We start from the raw sequence: 25,796 nt of genomic DNA on the forward strand, positions 1-25,796 counted from the left end.
TGCTTTATACATTAACCTTTCACAGAAGTCCTAGATAATCTCTCACCTTTTGTATTGATGAGAGACTTTACATAACTTCAAGGTCACCCGTGCAGTAAATAACGACAGTAGAACAGAAGTAGGTAAGATTCCAAAGCTCTGGCTCACTCTGCCACACTGATTCCCTGATTAAGATGAAGTATCTTCTAAATAGTTGGTAGCCTTTTTTTGCCCCAATTCAGTATCAAGAATTCTAAAAGGTTAAAATGTCCATAAATTGCTTTTCTATTGTATTCTATCAAAAAACACCAAAAAGCAGGCTGGGGTGGGTGGGTGGGTGTGGCCTCCCTACTCCCATTCTTGAGCCTTTGTGCCTTTGTCTGTGAGGACCTGGCATGATTATGAGAGTAAGGCATATCGTTGTGTCAAAGCTCAAAAGTAACATTTCAAGAGCAAATTTAGAATCAAATGTTTTTCCCCCCCTTTTGGTTTTTCAAGGTAGGATCTTACTCCTCTAGCCCAGGCTGATGTTAGCCTGGAATTCACTATGTAGTCTCAGTGTGGCCTTGAACTCATGAGTGCTGGGATTAAAGGTGTATGCCACCACACCTGGCTTGCTTTTTTTAAGTATACTGGAATGTGAACCAAGGGTCTCACACATTTAGGCATTTAAAATAACTATTTTTTTTCTTTTTTGAGGTAGGGTATCACTCTAGCCCAGGCTGACTTGGAATTCACTGTTTGCTGTGTAGTCTCAGGCTGATATTACTCACAGCGACCCTCCTACCTCAGCCTCCTGAGTGCTAAAGGAGTGCACCGCCATGCCCTACTCAAATAACATTTTGAGGCAGTCGTTCAGACAGGCTTTGAATTTGTGATCCTAGTCGTAAGGTCTTATCTTTGATGTCAACCCTAGAAAGATTTGTGAAGTCAAGCTGCAGGTCTCAGCAAAAGCTGTGTGTCAGGAAACTGTAGTATACTAAAAATTCTTTGAAGAGGCGTAACTGTCCTCTAAAACTTCACCCAAGTACCAAGTACCACCAAGGTCACTTTGCTGACTTTTCTTTCTTCCTTCCTTCATTTTTCTTGAGGCAGTCTTACTCTAGCCTAGGCTGACCTGGAACTCACTCGGTAGCCCCAGCTTGGCTGTGAACTCCCGGCCATCTTCCTACCTCAGCCTCTCAAGTGCTGGGATTAAAGACTTGCGTCTGCCTAGCCTCACTTTGCTAATTTCTATCCCAGGGGCCATTACAATCATATGATTTAACACAGAATGTCTTCTGCCCTTTTACATAATAACTTTTTACAGGAAATAGGTCCCCAGGGACAAAGCATGATAAAGTGTAAACTATTTCCAAGAGGAAAGTATAAGCTAAATAATGATCATTGATGACTTTAAAAATACTGCCTTCTAACAAAAATGCATACAAAAATAATACACTTGTGGCTATGTAAGGCATTTTTATTTATTATTTTTTCAGTTTATCTTAGTAATGCCAGAAAAATAACAGCCATCATTTTCACTTTAAACGCAAACCAAATACTACTGAACACAGTACAAAAGTTACCTAGGAACATGGTCAGGTACAAAGGCCATATTAGATGTATATAGACCACACTTGGTTCTTACATCAGAGTAAGACTGACAGAGCAATTTTTGACAATTACTTAGCAAATAACCGTGCTACTAAACAAAGGCAAATACACACTTATACACAGACACATCTCAACTAAAAATTATACATGTCACTTGGACAAACAAATTCTCTGGTGATTTCACCAGTTACTTACGCACCCAAATTCCCTGCCCTATTCCCGCCCCCAAATGCTGACTTGATCTGAAGAAAAGAAATCAGAGATGTTCTTAATTAAAGGCACATTTGGCAGCTACTGAAAGTGGCATGCATCTGGCACTGGGGCGCCGCCCTCTGCCACACCACGTTGAACTTCACCGCTTATGCATCTTCATCCTGTGAGTGGTGCTCCAATGTGGCCCATCTGTAGCTTGAACTTTGCAGCAATTGGCTACTTAATGCACTATTTTCATTAAAGGCAAAAGGGAAATTTGCTCACAGTTCACAGAAAATGCACTTTATGGTGTCAAAAATGGAAAATAAGGCATGAAATTTATAAAAGAAGTTACAAGCTTTTGTTGTTTATATATAGACATCATGCTTTTTCTTAACTAGAACTCAGAATATTTCATTGGCTCATGTATAAGAGATTAAATTATTTAAAAAGTTAGTACTGTTTCAAATGAGAGAAATATTAAATAAAGTCATCACTTTCCCTTATAAAAGTCACTGCATAATTCTCTCTTCCAGCCAAATGGATACTAACTTTGTGATGTGTATTTTTACTGGTAGATTAATGTGTACTATGACAGGACCTACACGTGGACAGCAAGCAGTCCACATTAGAGGTCAAAAGACCATGTAAACTTATCCACAGCAGCAACATACCCAAAAACACATGGTTATTTTGTTTCTGAATCTGAAGAGAAAAAAAGGGTTTCTTTTATATGTACAACACTGATAAATTGGGACAACTCTTCCCACATTGTTTTGCTGAGCCACTAAATACTCTGAATTTAAGATATCATATAAAAGATAATGAATAAGACTGAAGTAAGCTAGACTTGAGAACAAATTTGTAAGATCAAAAATACCAACTAATTTTTGATTTGCATAAACAAATTTTGGTTTAGGAAAAAAACACTAAGGAAGAATTCTGAAACACAGTACAGTCTCCAGCTGAAACAGTCCTTCAGTAGACCATTGTACTGCCGTGCGGGTGGCATACTCTTTGTTCAAGTCAGACCCATTGAATCATCCTTGAATTCGAGAATATAACCCTCCCAACTCAGAATTTGATGTGCAACAACTTTCATTTAAGCAAACTTTAGTTAAGCAGACCTTCAATGTTTGTCTATTTCCTTATCATTTGTATCTTAAAATATATTTGAAGGACTGGGAAGAATAAAGAACCCGCCTTTCATTAAGTTTAGAAGCATATACTTATCTGGTTTCCCTGTTTTGGAAGGTGGTTAACAGAACACATGCTATATTGATTGCCTTATCTATCCTAGATTCAAAAGCAGTTTTTTTAATGGTGCACTTTCTACCCCCACTTCTTGTCCCTAAATAAGTATGTTTTAGTTATTACTAAGGATAAATTTGTCAGCTAGATGTTTCATGGAAAAGGATATAGTTCTCATACCTTCATAGGGCATCCAATTGGAAATTGTCTAAGCAGTTACCACTACAGAAAATATTTTTACTCAAATGTCATAACTTCAGAATTAAAACATCCTTCTTCCACAATGCATGTAAACATCTGCACAGTGATGTGGTCTAGAACCCCAGGATAGAGCATGGTTCCCTTTGGGATAAGCATGAGTAGAATGCCACATCTGATTTTTCCTTCTTTCTAGGCTTAGGCAGGATGGAAAGGGGTCATCAACATGTTGAAGGCTAACATACTTGCAGAGAGATACTGAATGGGCTTCCATTGTGACTTTTTTCAGGTTTTCATTTGAAGATGGGATGGGAAAATCAAAACATGATCAATAAGCCATAATAAGAGAAATCTGAAGGACAGCTAGGCTGGCCCAGTAAAAAGTCACAAAAAATTCTGGAATGTGTAACACAAGCAGTTGTAGCAGCAGTAGTCAGTAAGCTTCGGTCAGTAATTGTTCAATGACTAGTTTGATGTACACTTTGCATTCAACAGGGTAAACTAACTTTTGAGGGTACTTTTAGAGCACAGCAGTCACCTTACCAAGAGAACAATGGCTTCAACTCTAACAAATAAATAAGAAAGATGATGATAGGATAGGATGGACTGCATAAGGATGATGCAGTTAGCAAACTTTCTGGTCTTAAAGGACTATGTACTATCAGAATGTACATTCAGTGCTCTAACACATATCACAGGAAATAAAGTACTACGTTTCCCCCATGACGTCTCTCCCTATATGGCTAACAGAACTACTGAAATGTTGCTCTGTTACTCAGAAGACACATGCAGCTACTGATGAGCTGGGAACTCTCAGGATGGGATAACTGCCCATTTCATAGGATAGTGGAGATTAATAAAAACTTTTCTCCTTAACAAGTTGCATGCATTTCAGTCACAGTATTTGTTAGACCCAGAAAAGCAGCACACGGGCTTAATGAATAATCCATATTTTGACAGTAATGATGCAGGTAGAATGTTTTATAAGGAGTCGCTCTGACAGAGAAGACCTTCACTAAGCAAGGCAGAAATGTTCAATATAAACCTTGAACTATACATTTTGCTTAGAAAATTAAAAACAACCACCACAAAGTTATGTTTAAAAGATACTAACCCTATTTTAACCAAGTATTTTCCTATATGCCAAGCTCCAACTTTAGATAAATACATATGTCCAGAACTAGAAACCAAGGCGTACCACAACATGTGCTTTTATGCTTAGTGTTTATGTGTATGTTTTTCAACTGAAAGAAATAGGAGTCAACCATTTTCTCCATACAATAATTTAATATATGCCAGCCAAACAAAGTATTTGTATCTTTATTTAATTAAATTAAAACAAACCTGCCAGGTATATTATATAACATTCACTATATACACATGATTTAAGCAATGCAAGGTAACTAGGTATGCTGACTATTTGACTATTAGTAAAACATGAATGGTGTCAGTGAGGCCCAGCAAGTGCTCCTGTTCACATTGGATGTCTGCATTTCCATAGTATGGTTAGAGGGACAGCTGGGAGCCAGGACACACACTACCAGTAAACCTTTGTGGGACAAGAGGGTAGGGATGACAATCTAGCACAGATTAACAGTCTCCTAAATGTAAGTAGTATACTCGACAGTTAAATTTTAAAAAACTTCTTCCATTGTTTTAATGACACAAAACTTCTCTTGTTTGAAGGCAACACCACCATATTTCGTGTGTAGGGGACAGATAGGGAATGCTCTTAAAATTGGTATAATTATTCTTAAAATAACAACAACAAAAAGTACCTCTTTGGTGAAGCCTTGGTACCCATTCAATTCACTGTAATAATCTGTAAACAGGACTGTAGTACAGTGCTGGGCCTTGATTTCAACAAGGTCAGGTACCACAGCCTTTCCTCACAGTCCTTTGAATGATTTTTAAGAAATATTCTAAAGAAGAGTAAAGCAAAGGAAAACAAAGGAGGATTGTAAGATCCCTGTTTAAAGGTTTTTAAAAGTGCATAATATCTTGAATTACAAAAACTATCATGTGGGCTTGCTGGACATTAATTAGACTGTTTTCCATCCCTTTAACGATAAAGATCACTTCACAAAATAAGGACTCTTGTCTACTGAACAAAAAATGTCCCTTCACGAGATTTCCAGGTGCAATCTGTTGTCCAATTCCTCTAGATCAGTCTTACCAAATTTTCAACTGGAATACCACCTCATTGTACACTTACATGTAGGTTAAAATTCATTGTCTTATACTGCATCTTGAAGTAGAGTCATTAGTGTTTGGAGCTCTCAATTTCAACTCCTCAGGGCTGGCATGTTCAGTGCATCCATTGCCAGCAATGGATTTGGAGCTAGGAAATTGTATATCCCAGTGTAGAGGAACTCAAGAAGAATGGGCATTCTCCAACAGTGGTGGTCCATCTCTGTGCATGGATGGGTGTATGTGCTCCCTTTTGTAAGTTTTTGGAGGGAGTTTAGGGATATGCTGAGAAGTGCTTTGTCGTGGAGGAACAGGAGGCCCCGCGATGGAATGGAGGTCCGTTTCTTGTGTCAGTGGCGGTGATGGCAGATGCCTCCTTGTGCCGTGAGGAGAAGGGCTTTGGGGAGGTGGCGGTGTAAAGGGGGAGGGGCTGTTTGGGAAGAAGGCATTGCCATGCTCACTCTTTTTGCCCAAAGGGGGAGGCTGCAGATGTAGTGGTGAGCTTGAGAAAACATCAGGTGTCCTCACAGGTTCTCGTGGTGGCAACAAGGGAGGGCTTTCGGGAGGGTCTGATATAGAGGTCCGGTCTGATACTGAGTATCGTGGTGAGTAGGCTTTTGATGTGGGCTGCCTAGGAGGAATGGCTGGGGGGCTGTCCAAGTGCTTAGACATAATCTAAGAAATAAAGAAGAGTAAAAACACATTTATTAATAATTTGTATCATAAATACATTGAGTTAACTTGGAGCTTTCAAGTATGTTCTTGGCAGAATGCTAGGTGTGGAAACGTTTTCTCATATGTTTTAAATGAGGTAAAATTAATTTTGCCATGATAAGTCAAAATTTTGTTTGCTGCTGCCTGCCTACCATGCAAAGCACTATGCTTTCTGACTCAGCATAAATTACCCATTAATCTTTCCTTTTTGTGGTGCTGGGGGTTGAACGAAGGGTCTTACATATGCTGGGCAAGCCATATACCACAGAGCTGCACTAATTTTTTAATTTTAAATTTACTGTATTAACATTTCATAAAATCTACAAAGGGTCTTATTCAAGTGTCTCTGCTCTCTAAATAGCTTAAGAACCAATGAATTAGTAGTGCAATAAAAAAGATTTTTAAAAGTTAAACAGGTACAGAAATTAGTTATTAATGATCTTTAGGAAAATCTCTTAATGAAACCCCACTTACAAGTGTGTAAGATCCCTACTGAGGGTTGAGAGAAGTAACTTGCAGCACACGCTAAGGTATAGTCTCAGCCACAACAATGTACCTTTACACAAACCTTCAGGCTTTCCCTTTTCCTTTCTTTCCCTCTGTGTGTCTGTTTTGAAAGAACTACATGAGACTAAGTTACCACTATTTTATTTTTTAGGCTTTTTGAGGTAGGGTTTCACTCTAGTCCAGGCTGACCTGGAATTCACTACGTAGTCTCAGGGTGGCTTCAAACTCATGGCAATCCTCCTACCTCTGCCTCCTGAGTGCTGGGATTAACGACGTGCGCCACCATGCCCGACTCTAAGTTACCACTCTTTTATAGGTTAAATTTTTCTTTTTCCTTCCTTAATACTCTTAGCTTTAGGCTTATGGAAGTTTTGCATACATACTCCCAGACTAGCTTTATAAGAAAAGATATGCTAAATTTGGCATATCTTTATCAAGCCCAAATACTCTTTAATGTTAACCTATTCCAGTGAGAAATAGACTAGATAAAAGCAATTGATTATAACTAATGATTCCAATTTCCAGATAACAAGATTTTCTGCTTTACCTTAGATGGTGAAGATTCTGCGGGGGCAGATTCTGGTCGTCTTCGAGGAGGAACAGGAGGGGGGACAGGCATTTCATCAGTGCCCTTGGTTAGGCTTATAGATGATACTGAAGCAGATCCTGTAGGATGTTAAATTTTTAAAACAAGTTTATGGCAGTATTATTTCACTTATTAATCTTGAACAGGCTTAGATGTAAACTGTGTTTATGAAAAGAAATGTGTTGATATATCAAAAGCAGATTAACAACCCAATACCTAACAGTATTCCATTTATTAAAACAAATTGCTATAAAAGCATACAAAAATTGCTCAGCAGAATTTTTAGAAAAAGCTGCCTAAGCTAGTATTATTTTGCTTCTTGAACAAAATTAGCATTCTTACCGTTAACCTATTATTGGATTTTTTAAAAACTAGGTCTTAGATTGCTGCTGGAAAGGTGAAAAACAAACATCTTTGGAATTGTCATTTTTGTCTCTAATTTTATTACTGTAGAGGTCTCCTGCCCTTACTGGAAAGTACCTGAGACTAGAATTTCTGATCTTAAAAGTTTTTCCCAATGCCTCTGTCCAACAAAAAAAATCTCTTAAATGATGCTGGAGAAGGAATCTTGTGCCCACTTAGGCCTCTTCTCATTTGGCTTGGATCTAGGCTCTCCTTACATGTAAGCAAAGTCAAGTGCATCACATCAAGTCCAAATACATTAGCTGAGATGGAGTTATTAAAAATTCTTGGTGGGGGACAGGCCCAATGATGAAAAGGAGTTATACTAAAGTCTAGTAAACCTGATCTAAGAATAAGTTGGTGAAATGGTACAAAAAAAGTTAATAAAAACGAATCCAAACTCACAAACATGGTGACAAAATCATAATTTAGGCATGTAAGAATTTACTTTGAAAGGTACTTATGTGAATTATTAGTTTATAGAGACCATAAAAAGATACGAAAATGCTTAAGCTTTCAAACTGTACTTAGTAAAGTCTTTTTATTCCTTTAAGCATTAAACTTATTTTTTCCATTAAATGTTATAACAATATAGAGCTTAAAGGGTATTTCATACTCTTAATATTCACATGATCAACATTTTGATCACATTAAAAGAGATTATGTATAGTTAATTTAGCTTATAATTAAAATTGTACATGTCCTGAAATCATTAGTATGAAAAAAGTAAAGCTATTAACCTGTTAGTTTAAAATGACTAAAAATAATGAGACTTATTGGGTTGGAAGTTTATTTAAAATCAAAAGCAAATAACTACAGTGGTACTTTATTGTTTGTCTGTGGTGAATATTTAGGCCTTATAATTTAAACAATCACAACTGTAAGTCAGTTTTTATAAAGTCAAAAGCAGTTATTTGCCTACAGTCTATGTTGTCACTCAGGCTATGCAACTTTTGTGGCTGAGACACTGCATGTAGCTGCCAGCATTCCCATATGCGCATGCATGCTTTTGCTTTTGTTTTCAGAGTTGAGAATTAAAGTATATTTAAGATTGTAAAGTTGGAAAAAAGAAATGTTTAAACATGGAAGCCACTTATTTCATGTGTTTTCTTTTTAAAGAGAAAAAAGGCTCTCGTAGAAAGCATGAAAAGTATATGCACTTTAGCAAATCATTTCTGACCAAGACAGCACAGTGAAGGCCTCCCTTCCAAGATGGTGCAAGCAGGTACCAGTGCTGCTAGACCCAAGGACAGTTTTAGCAGGAAAGGTGACACTTGGTCTGATTTTAAAGCCAAAGGAAGAATTAGGAGTTTTAAACCAAATATACTAACTTGGGCCATGGGGCAGTGTAACTTGGATAAAGACGGTATCGCTGCCTGTGAAAGGAAACAAGAAAAAGTAGATTTTTTTTCTTTTCCACTGATATATTGAACTCATCTGTAAAAATTTATTTATGATGACAATTGTATTTCTTGTCATTCTAGTTTTAGAGAATGCTGTTTTTTTTTTTTTAAAAAAGCTCATTACTACTGTTGCAAAAAAAAAAAGATGAGGTAATATACAGGGAATTTTGAAGACATTAGATTTATTACTTCGTGTTAGAATATGAATGAAAAATATCCATTTGAAAACAAAACTATGTGGTATCACTGAAAGACTTTAAAAAACAGGGCTGGAGGGATGGCTTAGCGGTTAAGGTGTCTGCCTGCAAAGCCAAAGGACCCAGGTTCTATTCCCCAGGACCCACGTTAGCCAGATGCATAAGGGGGCGCATGTGTCTAGAGTTCGTTTGCAGTGGCTAGAGGCCCTGGCGCGCCCATTCTCTCTCTCTTTCTGTCAAATAAATAAATAAATAAAAATAAAATATTTTAAAAAAAGACTTTAAAAAACAATTGAAAGCTGGGTGTGGTGGTGCACACCTTTAATCCTAGTGCTTGGGAGGCAGAGGCAGAGGCAGGAGGATTGCTGTGAGTTCAAGGCCCTGAGAATACATAATGAATTCCAGGTCAGCCTGGGTTAGAGTGAGACCCTATTTTGAAAAACAAAAACAAACAAACAAAAAGAAGCTACACTCATGTAATTTATTAAAGACTAAAGGGAGCATCAAACTAATATTAGTATATAATTTTGGAAAAAATGGACTTGGGCATATGCTGTCACTATAAAAATAACTAGAGCTTTAGATGCTAAAACAAGGCTGGGAGCGACACAGCTTCTTTCCTCCTACATGTTATAAACACTTAAAACCCAATGTATACTTGGTACTTACATACTTTTTATTTGGAAAACTCCCCAATAAATTTAGCATGTCTAATTTCAATAACATAATTTTTTAAAGATTAAAAAAATATTTTGCCTGGTGTGGTGGTGCACAGCTTTAATCCCAGCACTCGGGAGGCAGAGGTAGGAGGATCACTGAGAGTTCAAGGCCACCCTAAGACTACATAGTCAATTCCAGGTCAGTCTGGGCTAGAGTGAGACCCTACCTCAAAAAAACAGACAAACAAACAAACAAAAAAATTATTTGCAAGCAGAAAGACAGACACAGGGAGAGAGAGAGACAGATAGACAGACAGACAGAAAGCATTGGGTGTGCCAGGGCCCCTAGCCACTGCAAACGAACTCCAGATGCATGTGCCCTTTTTGTACATGTGGCTGTATGTGGGTACTGGGGATTCAAATTTCGGTCGTTAACCACTAAGCCATCTCTCCAGCCCTTTTAAAAATATTTTTTTTTGTTGTTGTTCGTTTTTATTTATTTGAGAGTGACAGAGAGAGAGAGAAAGAGGCAGAGAGAGAGAGAGAGAGAGAGGGAGGGAGGGAGGGAGGGAGGGAGGGAGGGAGGGAGGCAGGGAGGGAGGGAGAGAATGGGCACACCAGGGCCTCCAGGCACTGCAGACGAACTCCAGATGCATGTGCCCCCTTGTACATCTGGCTAATGTGGGTCCTGGGGAATCGAGCCTCGAACCGGGGTCCTTAGGCTTCACAGGCAAGTGCTTAACCACTAAGCCATCTCTCCAGCCCAAAAATATTTTTAAAAAAATTGAGAGAGAGGCAGAACAGATAGAGAGAATGGGCATGCCAGGGCTTCCTAGCTAATGCAAATGAACTCCAGATGCATGTACCACCTCGTGCATCTAGCTTTACATGGGTCCTGGGGAATCCAACCTGGGTCCTTTGGCTTTGCCAGCAAGTACCTTAACCAGTGAGGCATCTCTCCAGCCCCTAATAATATTCTTTTAAGAAAAAAATGGAGAATCAAAAGCCATAAAAGCTTTAAGGAAGGAAAATTGAGACAGAAGGCCAAAAGACCTGTGTTGGTCATAAATTAACATAGTTCTGTTATACTGCCTGATACTACCATCAAATGGAAAAGACAACATCCAAGCAGCTAAAATATCTCTTTGTTTTTGATTTTTGAGGTAGGGTCTCACTCTAGGCCAGGCTGGCCTGGAATTCACTGTGTAGTCCAAGGGTGGCCTTGAACTCACAGCAATCTTCCTACCTCTGCCTCCTGAGTACTGGGATTAAAGGTGTGTGCTGCTATGCCTGTCTTAAAATAATTCTTATAACACTAGACTGCGCTGATTATTAACAATCCAGATTTCCTTTTCTCGCTTATGTTTATACAGTATGCATTTTGGGACAGTGTTTATTCAAGCTCACTTAGTCCAGTTAACTTGAAGACTGACGTAACCTAATTGCTTATACAGATATGTTGGCCATATTTCCTAGGTAGCCCCAACTCAGTCTGTCCCATTATCTCTGCTCCTTATGTATTGATATGTACTTGGAATCCATGATTACTAGGTGTGTGGCAACCCAACCTGTTTTCATATCCTAGTTATCTTTCAAAGGACAATTCATTTTTAATACTCTGCAGTTAGATGAAGTTGTCGCTCTGTTGATCATTTTCTTCAAGTTTAAGGGCCTCTAAGATACTAAATAGGACTAAATAGGCACCTAGCTTCAAGATTTGCAAATTTCTCATTTTTATTTTTTTGTTTTTAAAATTTTCAAGGTAGGGTCTCTCTCTAGCCAAGGCCAACATGGAACTCACTGTTTGTCCCAGGCTGGTCTTGAACTCACAGTGATCCTTCTACCTCTCCCTCCCGAATGCTGAGAGATGGCCCAGTGGTTAAGGTGCCTGACTGCAGTGCATAACAACCAGATTCAATTCACCATACCCATGTAAAGCCAGATGGACAAAGTGGCACATGCTTCTAGAGTTCATTTGCAGTGGCTAGATGCCCTGGTGCATCCATTCTGTCTTTTTCCCTCCCCTTTTCTCTTCTTGCAAATAAATACATATTTTGTTTTTTTCTTTTCAAGGTAGGGTCTTGCTGTAGTCCAGGCTGACCTGGAATTCACTATATACTCTTAGGGTGGCCTTGAACTCACAGAGATCCTCCTACCTCTGCCTCCCAAGAGCTGGGATTAAAGGTGTGCGTCACTATGCCTGGCTTAAATTAAAAGAATTATGAATTGCATACATACTTGTGTATACATATATAAATTTGGCTTTCATTATACTTATTATGTACCACAGGCTTAGACTTGTGCTTTGGTAAATTGGGGTACTTCTCTCATTTCTTTATTTACTTATTATTATTTTAATTTTTATTTGTTTATTTGACAGAGAAAGAAGGAGAGGAAGGGAGGGAGAGAGAAAGAATGAGAATGAATATGCCAGGGCCTCCAGCCACTGCAAACAAACTCCAGATGCGTGTGCCCCCTTGTGCATCTGGCTAATGTGGGTCCTGGGGAATTGAGCCTGGTTCCTTTGGCTTTGCAGGCAAACACCTTAACCACTAAGCCATACCTCCAGCCCTTATTTGCTTTTTCTGAGGCAGGGTCTCACTCTAGCCCAGGCTGACCTCGAATGTAATTTCAGGGTGGCCTTGAACTCAGCAATCCTCCTACTTCTCCCTCCCAACTGCTAGGATTAACTGTGTGAGCCACCACGCCTGGCTACTTCTCTTATTTTTTTTTTTCTTTGAATTACTCAGCTTAGAACAATGTCAAAAAAAAAATCTTTAAATATTTTTATAATCATGGAAAATGTTAATAAAAATTGAAAAAAATAAAAAAGTTTTAAAAAATAATAATGATACTGATAATATTTTACAAGTTTATCCATTATTGCCCAGGACCTATGTTAGTCAGACACACAAGGGGGAGCACATGTCTGGAGTTCATCTGCAGTGGCTGGAGGCCCTGGTGCACCCATTGTCTCCCTCCCTCCCTCTCTTTTTCTCTGTCAAATAAAAAAGTATATATATATATAGAAAAAAAATATATATATATATTTTTTTTCGAGGTAGGGTCTCACTCAAGCCCAGGCTGACCTGGAATTCACTATGTAGTCTCAGGGTGGCCTCAAACTCACGGCGATCCTCCTACCTCTGCCTCCTGAGTGCTGGGATTAAAGGCGTGAGACACCATGCCTGGCTCAAATATTTTTTTTTAAAAGAGAGAAAAAAAGTCTTTTAGAATTTTACTGTTTTAATCAGGAAACACAGTAGAACTTTTTATCAGCTACACACTGGACAAATTTACTGTAATGAATTTAATCCAATTAATCAGAATGAGAATTTGTTACGTACAAATCCCAGATAGTGGACTAATGGCTCTCAATCTTGGCTGCACATTATAATACTCTTGAGAATTTTCTAAAAAATACTGATGATGGAACAAGGGAGCAGGTGGCAGGCTGGGCATAACCTATGTTAAAAAAATTTATATAGGGGCTGGAGATGGCACAGTGGTTAAGGCATGTGGCCTGCAGAGCCTCACAACCTAAGTTCGGTTCCCCAGTACCCATGTAAATCCAGATGCACAAAGTGGTGCATGCATCTGGGATCTGTTTGCAGTGGCTGGAGGATCTTCTGTACCCATTCTTTCTCTGTCTCCTATCTCTCTCTGCTTACCAATAAAGAAATTTTTAAAATATTTATAGATATCTAAAAAAAAGAAATAACTGATGCCTGGTGACAATACCAGGCTAGTGTGGGCTGGCCTAGATAATTTTTTAAAACAGTTCCTTAGGAGACTATGATTTAGAGTTAGGTTGAAACTATTGTAGAAAATAACCTCCAGCTTATAAAGGAGTCGTTTATGAAAAAGAAAATCAAACTTTTCCTATAGGAAAAAATTATACAAATAATGGATAACCTCCTCAGCTCATAAAAGCCTGCTAAATACTTGTGCATTTGCGACTGCAAACATATAATCTTGTTCCAAATTCATGTAAGGTAACACTTTTGTCTTTTAAAAAATTTCCTTATTTATTTACAAGGGTAGAGAGAGAGAATGAATGAAAGTAGTGAGAATGAATATGGGTATGCCATGGTTTCTTGCCACTGCAAATGAACTCTAGACACATCCGCCATTTTGCCCATCTGGCTTTACCTGGGTACTGGGGAAGTGAACCTGGGCCCTCAGGCTTTGTTAGCAAGTGCCTTAACTGCTAAGCCATCTATCCAGCCCCCACTTTGTCTTTTTGATTGCCACAGTTTCCCCTACTAAGGGATGTCGACACAGCTCATCTCCAGTGCACAGTCAGGCAAGACTTGTGGCTCTCTCTGCTTTAGGACCACCAGTTTTCAGATAGGAAGGTACTAAGGGGATTTCATTATTTTTCCCTCTTTGCTACAGCAGCAGAAACAAAGTCTTCTTTTCCTAGCCACTATCAGAATCATCTCAGAGTGGGGACCTGGCCAGGACATGGTGTGGAGAAGGCTTCTGAATGTATATGTGACATGTGACAGCACTAAGTAGGTGCCCAGTTTCCTTCTGTCTTTGTCACAAAGCTTTTAATGACTATTCTTGCCAATTCTGAGATCATCTTTATGTAGACTTGCATGGCATTTATGCCTTCATCACTCATTGGCCATTTAACTGTGATTCTCTTTATGTTATCAGCTTTCACCTCTCAGCGAGACTACAAGCTTTCCCAGAGAAAGATGCTTAGCACGCTGACAGAATCACGTGGAAGGCAGCTGTGCTCACCACTGTACCACCAATGCAATGCACATTATTTTGGAGTAAAATATTATAAGAGATGGTAGCATTACAATTGATGAATTCTAGTTAAAATTTGCCTTTTTATTTGTTTATTGTTTTGGGTTTTCAAGGTAGGGTTTTGCTATAGCCCGGGCTGACCTGTAATTCACTATGTAGTCTTTTGGTGGCCTTGAACTTATGGCAATCCTCCTACCTCTGCCTCCTGAGTTTTGGGACTAAAGGTGGGTGCCACCATGCTTGGCCAAAATTGGCTGTTTTGAAACTTAGGCACTGGTACTTTTTGTTATGCTACATTAAGGGGAATGTGTTCACTGACACAAGAATCTCATCAAGATAGCTCTTTTTGGAATGGCAAACAAGGAAGTAGCGTTCATTCCGGTGGCAACACAGTGGACAACAGGCTGGAGGTTCTGGTCATCTGCACAGAGGCTGCTGTGTTAAGCAGAAGTGCAGTCAGGAGCTGGTAACTTCCTTTACAACACAGGCCATTAACAGGTTTTCAGTAAGGGTTGGGTTGAGCACATGGATAGTTTTATATTGTGCTGGGCTATGTCATTTCAAAATTAGTTCTTTTTAGTTTTTATTGAGCAAAGGGAGTAGGCATAGGGATTTTCTTTATCATAAAGAAAGAGAAACTGAGAATACCCTCAAGCCTACAGTGACAAACCTCCACTCCTGGAACAGTGGTTCCCATGTGTCCAGGTGCCTGCTCATCCGGCTCCACGGCCCCAGCATTGCTGGGCACTGCAGAAGGCCACAGTGACTTCCTGCCTGCCTCCCTCACCAGTCAAAGATCTAAGAGCAGCCGCAGCACACACAAGGTGCTTAACTCCTATTTCCCCACCTCTTCAGTTTTTAACAATTTGAACCGTGGAAAGCAGAATTTACAACTGATGGATTTTGTGTGCTTTCTCAATAATTAATTTATTAGAGAATCCTTGTACATATGGACTTGCAGCAATGTGTTCTAGGAAAAAAAAAATCCTGCCAATAGCTAAATGGGTACAACAAATAGTGACTTTTAGTCAGATTGGAGAATGGATGGCTTTATTATGTTACTTACAGGACGGAGAGAATGGGAATTTTTTTAGCCTAATATTTATTAGCATTTTATCAACAGATGTAGCTTGTTATGTATATTACATAATTCCATGATTCTTGGTCATCAAAAAAAGCCAAGTATACTACAGATGTAGGAATAAGTAAGTAGGATTCTGGGACATATCTCAAAATGATACACCCCCAAAGATGCAAAGTAGGTTTTCTCAGATTCTCTGAGCTGGAAGAAACTTTAAAAAAATCTAGACAGCACAGAAAAAGTATTTTATTTGAAACCAGAAAGCTTCCTAGCAGACTGGGATGGTGAACCAGGCTCCCCAACTCAAAGGTCAGTGCTTCTCAGCCTCTGCCTCGCTCCACGGGACACCGTGCTGCCAGTGCGCTGGTGTGGTGCTGGTGCTCCTGGGGCGAGCTGAGTCAGCCAGGACAGGCAGTGGGAGGGGCAAGTGGAAGTAGTCATGACAGCGCTTGAAGGTGACTGAGGCTAACCTCAAAGGTGGTGTGCAGCAGGGCACACTGGCATACTCATTTACTCCTAGCACTCAGGAGGCTGAAGAAATTGAGTTCAAGGCCAGCTTGGTGCTACAGGGTGAGTTCCCGGTGAGCCTGGGTAAGAGTGAGACCTTATCTTGAAAAAACCAAAACATGTAATAAATAAAATAAAACAAAATGCTGATACACTGTTAAAAGACCTCTAAAACTGCATAAAATAAATTTAAAAATGAATATGGTTTGGTTGCCACATGTGATTACAAAAATTTATCTTACTGGCTTGTCTGAGTTGAGATGGGTTATAAGTACACAGTGGATTGTAACAATTCAGAATAGCAGCAAGCATATAAGACATTTCAATAATAACTTTCTATATGATTCCATGTTGAGACAATAATCTTTTCTGACATATGGGGATAAATAAAATATTCCTAAAGTCAGTTTTACTCAATTATCTATGATTTTTCTAATATGGTTACCAGGAGACTGACCACATGGTCCATTATACTTCTGTTGGAAAGTGCTGATCTAGAAGTAAGAAAGCTCATGTGCTTGTGCAACTGTGCTTAGAAGTAGAGTAGCAACAGGCACTACGCACTGTCAGGGCGCCAAGGGAAGCTGAGGAAGGGATGATGTGTTCAGAGTAGTATTTGAATATAATAATTCTGTAGGCAGAATTGAAAAAAGGACTGATAGCCTTTGAAGATTTTTAAAAAACAAGTTTTGTTTCATGTTGATATGAGAGATGTGTTTAGAATATACTTTCCAAAAGGCAAAGACTTCTACTATTCTGAAGAGAAACCAGGGTATATAATGTGTAATAAATTTAAAAAGGGATATCTCAGCAGATTTTTTAAAAAATTGTAAGTTGTTGTTTATATTTATTATTAAATTATTAATTAATTTTGAGGCAAGCCCAACAGACTGGCTCCCCTTTTTTATGTGAGAAGGAGGGGTAGAGAATTGGCACACCAGGATCTCCAGCCACTGCAGTCAAACTCCAGATGCATGCACCCCCTTGTGGCATGTGTGACTTTGCGTGCTTGTGTCACTTGGTGTGTCTGGCTTATGTGGGACCTGAAGAGTTGAACATGAGTCCTTAGGCTTTGAAGGCAAGTGCTTTAACTGTTAAGCCGTCTCTCCAGCCCAGAATTTTTTATTTTTATAATGGTACCTTTTAAATGGTATCTCATTTGTACATACACATACACACGCATGCACGCACACACAGAGATTATCTTTCACCTCTGGCATGTATAATACTAAAAACTGCGTTAAAGTACTTGAAATGTTCGCACGTACTTGAGTGAAAAGGGCTTGAGTGGTCAGAATCAAAGACGCTGCAAACATCTGTGGTACTGGAAGCACCAGAAGCAGGAGGAGGTGTCAGTGGAGTTCTTGGAGAGTTGGGCGCAGATGCTGTACTCTCTGTCTCACTTTCAGGGATCCTACTATAACTAATTTTTCTTGGCTCCTGCTGCAAAGGTGTGGGATGCCTCATGGTACCTGGTCTTGGGTTTGATGGACGAACACCAGGAGATTTTAGGGGATAGCTATATTTTTTTGGCTGCAAACATATCAAAAGAAACACACACTTAAAACACTGTGGTTGAAAGGAAGGTTTTTCAATATACTCCTGGTAAAATTCAACATAATTATTCAGATTAAAGTATCCCAGCTTGATACATTATTCCGTTTCGCTGCAGATCCTGCTATGTAAATTGCTAAGAACTTTTATTTAGCTGGGTTTTAGTGATGTAAATAATGGAGTACTTCATAGGGGATAAACATTTCTCTGAAATACAATACATTATTTATTGCTCTGGCTTTCAAAACATTATTTTGAGAAATGTAACCTTGTTGTAAAAGCCAGGGTTATCACTATGAATTATAGCATCTCACTTTGCTTTAACATAGGGATGCTATTAGGACCATTGTGAGCTATTTAAAAATGCATTAATTGCCTGAATTTTCATCTGTATGTATGTTATTTTTCTGGCATTTTCCCTGCAGAATGATTACTTATCAGTGATGTCATTGTGCTTCACTGGAACAGACTAGACACATATTTCCAATTTGCTGTTTTAAACTCATATTACTAAAAATCTGTTTAAGGGCTTGAATCATTTGCCTGTAATGTAACTGCATATACTTTACTTCATACACATTGTGAGATTTATCTTGAACACTTAGAAGCTACTTTTGTTTATTTCCTGACCCCTGACTTTTTCACGAGTGAGCAAATATTCAGCTCTGTGAGGTGATGACACTGTACAAACAGGTGGCATGACATGGTAAACATTTAAAAAGCAGCCCATTAGAAGTGTCTTCAGCCAAACCTGGTATTTCTATGGCCAATAACTTATTGTTGAAAGTGGGACCCTGAAGCTGATCTTACTCCAAGATCCCAGCAATGAGCGACCAGGGCTAGCCATCTTTCTTAATCAGGAAAAATTAACAAATGTAACTATAACCCAACAGAGAATTTTAACTAAGTTTATAGAGAAAATATTTAAAAAGTATATATAGCTAAAATTTTTCTAATAAATTAGTACTTTTTAAAAGGCCCAAATAGGGCTGGAGAGATAGCTTAGCGGTTAAGGCACTTGCCTGCAAAGCCAAAGGACCCAGGTTTGATCCCCCAAGACCCATGTAAGCCAGATGCACAAGGGGTGCATGTGTCTGGAGTTCGTTTGCAGTGGCTGAAGGCCCAGTGTGCCAGTTCTCTCAAGTAAATAAAAATAACAAAATACCTATAAAATATTTTTAAAGTCCCAAATAAATATATTTACTATAAGTGAATGAGTATAAATTTATAAAATGTCCTACTCTCAGTATAATTTGTTAAAACTAAAATAACTAAAAACAAGAATTTATTTGCTCACTCTTATATTAGGATTTATTAAAAACAATGCTCATTAACTTGGAACCAAGTGCAGTATTCCTGAGTATGTTTATTAAACACTTTTTTACTATCAAATAGGCATGTGTCATCTCTGAATGCCTTGTAGAAAAGTAATCTATACAGCACATATCATCAAATGCAGATGACAACTGCAAAGTATACACACAGAAAAAAGTGTTAAGTTTATAGATGCTTACAAATCTCGGGAGAGGCTTAGGGTTTCGTGGTTCTATTTCTAAGGACTTGTTGAAAAGATAGTCTGTGAATTCTTTCTCCATGCTATTTCCCATTGGATTCAAGTTTTCAAAGAACTTCTAAAATAAATGCAAAGAAATAATTATTAATATTAAATCTTATTAATTCAGTTTAAAACTCATGAGTTAAGGAAAATACTTAACATGAGAGTGTGGATTATTAGTTTTAAGTTTTATTTTCCCTTTTCTCCTGTGTAAAATAAACCTGGCTTTTATCAGGCATTTCATCCACTTAGAAGTATGTGAGCTTACAAAACAAACTTACTTTGATATCTGATTCTACTCGTAAACAGTAAGGCTGATTTTGGTACTGCTGGATCTCTCCTGTTATTTCTGCTACTTTCCTTCTTTTGCTAAAGTTGATAAGCTCTTTCCCATGTCTCTTTAGGACCTCAGGGTTGCCTTCTTCTGTTTTCAAGATATTAGTGAGATAAATTCCTAGAAGATATAATGGGTTTGTTTCAATGATGAAGGAAAAATCCAAGTTTTTTCTTTCTCATTAATTACGTGCCTATAAACTGATACTTGGGCATCATAACAAAAGAATCAAGGATTATATTTCCATTCTACAAAAAAAGAACAAGTTCAATAAGAGACTTAATTTTTTTTTTTTTTTTTTTTGGTTTTTCGAGGTAGAGTCTTACTCTAGCCCAGGCTGACCTGGAATTAACTATGTAGTCTCAAGGTGGCCTCGAACTCACGGCGATCCTCCTACCTCTGCCTCCCGAGTGCTGGGATTAAAGGCGTGCGCCACCACGCCCGGCTGAGACTTAATTTTTAAAAAATATTTTTATTCGGGCTGGAGAGATGGCTTGGCGGTTAAGTGCTTGCCTGTGAAGCCTAAGGACCCCGGTTCGAGGCTCAATTCTCCAGGACCCACGTAAGCCAGATGCACAGGGGGCACACGCGTCTGGAGTTTGTTTGCAGTGGCTGGAGGCCTTGGCGTGCGCCCATTCTCTCTCTCTCTGCTTCTTTTTCTCTCTGTCACTCTCAAATAAATAAATAAAAATTTTAAAAAATTTATTTATTTGACAGAGAAAGGGAGAAAGAGAGAGAGATATTGCACGCCAGGGCCTTCAGACATGTAAACGAATTCCAGACACATGTGCATCTAGCTTATGTGGGACCTGGAGAATTGAGCCTGACTTAAATTTTTATAAATATCCAAACAAAAGGAAGACCAAGTTTAAGAAATTATTAGATTTTTCAGTAAGAATAGTCAATTTTCCACATTCCTAAAATCACTGTTACATGATTTGTTAAAGGAACCGGTTTGCTAAAGGAACTTTAGGAATAGCTCTGTCATTGATGGCACATATTTTTGGAAAAAAGGAAAAATAAATGCTTGACTCAGATCACATTTTCTACTTCTTCACTATTTGGTCTCATAAGGGGTTGTTCTGATTTGTAATTCGGAGGCAGTAGCCTGCATCTTTACTCAGGGAAATGCAGATTTACAAGCCTAGGAAACAGTGGACTGCATATAAGATTCTCATCTCAGCCAGGTGGGTGGCGCACGCCTTTAATCCCAGCACTCAGGAGGCAGAGGTAGGAGGATCGCCGTGAGTTTGAGGGCACCCTGAGACTTCATAGTTAATTCCAGGTCAGCCTGGGCCAGAGTGAGACCCACCTTTAAATAAAAAGCAGCAATGTGACATTAATTTGTGATGAAGTTTAAAAGGCATTCTTAAGAAACAGTATACTGTTTTGTACAGCTACATCATAGGCGTTTAATTTGTGGAGTGAAAGAGTGGCAAGATGCCAGGTTGGACACACACAGGGCAAAATCAGTGGTTCTAAATGCTTCTGTAGCAAGGATGTTCTTTCCATCCTGTTTCTAAAGACACAACTCTGGCTATGACTTGGATTTGGCAAACTTGTGAACAGTGTACTTTTTTTTTTTGGCCACATACTTGAAAAGCGTAAATGATTCAATAGTAAAAATGTGAGCAGCAATAAAGTATGACTGCCACCTGTGCCTATTTAGTTCCTGGGTGCATTTGTCTATGTCTCAGCACCAAGGCCATTCTTTTTGATATGTTCATAAAACAGTTATTGTATGTTTTAGCCAGCACAAGCTCTTTTACTTAAGGCCAGTTGTAGTCTCTACACAGGTTGCATGATCCAGTGCCTCAAGATTCAGTCTGATAAACATGTCCAAAAGTATGCATATACAATTGCAACCAAAATCAACTTTCTAAATTAGTCATAAATTGATGGCCCATCCTTGAAGAGTTTCTGTAAGTAATACTTGGTACTGAGCTTATGAAATAACTTATTAATAAGCTTAACTTCCATGCCGGGTGTGGAGGAGCACACTCATAAACCCCAGGGCTTGGAAGGTGGAAGTAGGAGGAGGAGGAGTTCAAGGTCATTCTCAGGCACCTGGCCCAGGCTACATAAGTCTCTATCTTTAAAAAAAAAGGGGGGGGGCTGGAGAGACGGCTTAGCGGTTAAGCGCTTGCCTATGAAGCCTAAGGACCCTGGTTCAAGGCTCGATTCCCCAGGACCCATGTTAGCCAGATGCACAAGGGGGTGCACGCGTCTGGAGTTTGCAGTGGCTGGAGGCCCTGTCGCACCCATTCTCTCTCTGTGTCTGCCCCTCTCTCTCTCTCTGTCTGTCGCTCTCAAATAAATAAAATTAAACAAAAATTTAAAAAAAAGAGAGGGGGGTGGGTGGGGATGGGGAAGGCTTAACTTTTTCTCAGGAGATAAAGGAGTATAAACATGAAATGGTGGGGGCTGCCCTAGAGCCTATGAAGATGCAGCAGAGACACAAAGGTTTAAGAGGCAGATACGTTAACAAGTAGTTAACTGGTTTGGGCAAAGGGTGTGGCAGCAGGAAGGCTGACTCTGAGCTTTGTGCTTGAGTGACTAAACGGCTGGAACAATGACCAACACTGAGAATATGGGAAGATTACAAGATGTCACAGATGTTTAAAAAAAAAAACCAAAGCATTAGGATGAACTTAAAATGCTCATAAGTAGCACTCTGAAAGATTTCACATATCGTTTTGGAAACTATTTTATGCTTGATAACTAGTTGTAAGAATTTTCAAAAGTTTCAAAGTTTAAAGTCCAGACATTGATCACATACTCCAATAATAAATCTGCTACTCCCACAATGCATAACCCACAGCCCCATGGGGGCAGGGATGAGAGGAAAGAGGGTAACAACACATGATGGATTATGTTAATTTTTCATTAAAAATAAAAACATACACACACACACACACACGCATATATATAATATAGGCCTCAATATTATATACTAGTAAAGCATAAATTTAAAAAAATCTTTATGTAAATAAAAGATCTAGAATGGAATCTGTCAGATACTGGTCTAAGTTTTCTCTTCTGTCCTGAAATAATGCATGCAGTTCCTTCACTTACTCAAAAAACATTTATTGGGCTAGAGAGATGGTTCGATGGTTAAAGATGCTTGCTTGCAAAGCCTGACAGCCTGGGTTCCATTCCCCAGTACCCAAGTAAAGCCATCTAAACAAAGTGGTATATGCATCTGGAGTGGCAAGAGTCCCTGGCATATCCATTCCCTCTCTCCATATAAATAAATAAATAAATAAATATTACAAACAAAATTAAACATTTATTGAAGCCAAATATGGTTGTGCATACCTTTAGTCCCAGTATTCGGGAGGCTGTAGTAGGAGGATCACTGTGAGTTCAAGGCCAGCCTGGAGTTACAGAATTGAGTTCCAGGTCAGCCTGGGTTAGACTGAGAGCCTGCCTTGAGAAAAACAAATCAAAACACCTCAAAACAGAAACAAATAACAATCACCACCACCACTTACTGACCTGGGTGTGGTGACTCTTGCCTATAATCTCAGCACTCAGGAGGGCTGAAGTGTGTGTTTGAGGCCAGCCTGGGCAACACAGTGAGGGCCTGCCTCACAAACAGAAAGCAAACCAACCAACCCCAGTTGGGCTGGAGAGATGGCCCAGCAATTAAGGAGCTCGCCTACTAAGCCTAAGGACCCAAGTTCATTTCCCCAGTACCTGTGCAAGCCAGTTGCACATAGGGGCATATATGTTGGGAGTTTGTTTGCTGTGGCTAGAGCCCAGGCATGCCCATTCTCTCCTCCTCTGTCTGCCTCTTCCTTCTTTTCTCTCTCCCTCTCTCTCAAATAAATAGTAAATTAAAAAAATCACTACAATATGGTGTTATAACAGAATATTATATTGTAGAGATGTGTGCCCTGAAGTATGAGCAAAGTGCTATGAGAACCTAGAACTATCAGTAGTCATTTTTTTCCTGAGAAGGTTGAGAAAGGAACAGCAAAAAGGTGAGACCTCTCATTCTCATTCTTTATGTCACAAGAACAGCTCCAGAATAGAGTATATGAATAGTCTTTAGAGCAGTATATACATTTTTTTCTGTTGAAATAATACTGGAAACAAATATCCAACCAGAGGGTAATGGTTAAGTAACCTGTCCTATTAACTCTGTAGATACCATGCAGCCATGATAAATGATTATTTTTTAATCTTAATTTTTTTATTGACAACTTCCATAATTGTAAACAATATTCCTTCCCTCCCCCCACTTTCTCTTTTGAAACTCCACTCTCCATCATATCCCTTCCTCCTCAGTCTTATTTTGATGCCATGATCTCACTCTAGCTCAGGCTGACCTGGAATTCACTATGTAGTCTTAGGGTGGACTCAAACTCACGGTGATCCTCCTACCTCTGCCTCCCGAGCGCAGGGATTAAAGGTGTGCACCACCACACCCGGCTCATAAATGATTATTTAAGAAGTATAAAAGTAGGGCTGACGGGCTAGAGAGATGGCTTAGCAGTTAAGGCACTTGCTTGCAAAGCCAAAGAACCTAGGTTTGATTCCTCAGGACCCACATAAGCCAGATGCACAAGGGGGGGGCTCGTGTGTATGGAGTTGGTTTGCAGCAGCTGAAGGCCCTGATATGCCCATTTTCTCTCTCTCTCAAATAAATAAAATATTTTTTAAAAGTAGTACTAGAGAGATGGCTTAGTGGTTAAGGTGCTTGCCTGTGAAACCTAAGGACCCGGGTTTGATTCCCCAGCACCCACATAAGCCAGATGCACAAGATGGCACATGCATCTGGAGCTTGTTTGCAGTGGCTAGAAGCCTGGCATGCCCATTCTTTCTCTCACTAATAAATTAAAAAACAAAACAAAACAGAAGTATGAAAGTAGATTCAGATATAGCAAGTGAAAAAGTAACTCCATATATATTCTATACAACAGCGTGCCTAGCAAAAAGATTAGAAGTAAATATTAAGGAAAATATCAGGAAATGCCACTGTTACATGTTCTACACCTTAAAACTGTATAGAAAAGGATCTAGATGAAGAAACATCTAAAAGAAAATTTGCTGAGAAATAAAATGATTAAACGCAAGAATAGTGACAGAGATCACAAGCATGCACACAGGCATAGAAAAGAAACTAATGTGAGGACTCAGTGTGCGGGCTGAGGATGTAGCTCTGTGGTAGAGCACTTGCCTAGCATGCACGAGGATCTGGGTTCAATCCTCATCACTACAAAAATGAAAAAGAAAGGGGGAGGATATCCATGTGACAAAATACTGAAGATCTGAAACACAGGGATAAATAGTAGAAGATCAAAAAACCAACAAAAAGGTAAAAAGATGCCAATACTGCTCCTCAGACTCTGAGAAAGGTCGAAGATTCAGACAGGAGCTTCAGTCTTAAAATAAGAGGACACATGCTTTATTCTTGCTCAGATGCAAAGGGACAAAAATGAGGGGGCTGGTGAAAATACAATTTTTGATTTTTTTCGCCCCGAGGTAGGGTTTCACTCTAGCCTAGGCTGACCTGAAATTCACTACATAGTCTCAGAGTGGCTTTCAACTCACAGCAGTTCTCCTACCTCTGCCTCCTGAGTACTGGGATTAAAGGCATGTGCCACCATGCCTGGTGAAAAGAAAATTTTGATGTGCCAACCATATTGGCCCAAAGGGCACATACACTGATTTTTTTAATCTATGTGGAAAAAATTTTAATTATTAAATGTATAAATGTAAATGTGGATGAGTTTGGTCATGCTTTTTCTGTTTCGATTCATCAAAGTTAAGTTACTAAGGCCACTCATGGTGTTGTGCCTATATAATGCCTGCTATAGGAAGACTGCAAGTTCTAGGGTTATCAGGGATACACAAGACCCTGTCTCAAAACAACAAAAATCAACAAATAAAAAAATGCCTAAGAAAATAAAAGTATTATACAGTATCTAATAGCTTAAGGAAGATGAAAATGCAAAGAGAAATGTACATACTTATTTGAAATGGTTGGGATAAGACATGTTTTAGATTTGGAATATGTACATACATGGTAAGAGATAATGGATGTGAATTCCAAGTGTAAACATGAAACCCATTACATATTACATATGCTTTACACACACCCTGGAGAGCAACCTTTTTG

General features: G+C 39.0%; 1 protein-coding gene across 4 annotated transcripts in view; it reads right to left on the bottom strand.

Moving 5' to 3' along the window:
- Window positions 1-1,427: 1,427 nt before the first annotated feature.
- The window catches only part of Sos1 (SOS Ras/Rac guanine nucleotide exchange factor 1), a 123,391-nt gene continuing 99,022 nt past the window's right edge, over window positions 1,428-25,796 (bottom strand). For 2 of the 4 annotated variants that reach the window (XM_045137155.1, XM_012949116.2), the window contains exons 18-23: window positions 19,617-19,789; window positions 19,295-19,411; window positions 17,495-17,759; window positions 8,947-8,991; window positions 7,175-7,293; window positions 1,428-6,081 (exon numbers count right to left, since the gene is read on the bottom strand). In XM_045137155.1, the coding sequence (XP_044993090.1) occupies window positions 5,590-6,081; window positions 7,175-7,293; window positions 8,947-8,991; window positions 17,495-17,759; window positions 19,295-19,411; window positions 19,617-19,789 (1,211 nt within the window). In that variant the 3' untranslated portion in view covers window positions 1,428-5,589. The remainder of the gene's footprint in view (window positions 6,082-7,174; window positions 7,294-8,946; window positions 8,992-17,494; window positions 17,760-19,294; window positions 19,412-19,616; window positions 19,790-25,796) is intronic. The other 2 variants (XM_045137154.1, XM_045137156.1) reach the window with 2 other exon arrangements.

This window comes from Jaculus jaculus, chromosome 18, assembly GCF_020740685.1.
Source record: "Jaculus jaculus isolate mJacJac1 chromosome 18, mJacJac1.mat.Y.cur, whole genome shotgun sequence".
NCBI lineage: Eukaryota > Metazoa > Chordata > Mammalia > Rodentia > Dipodidae > Jaculus > Jaculus jaculus.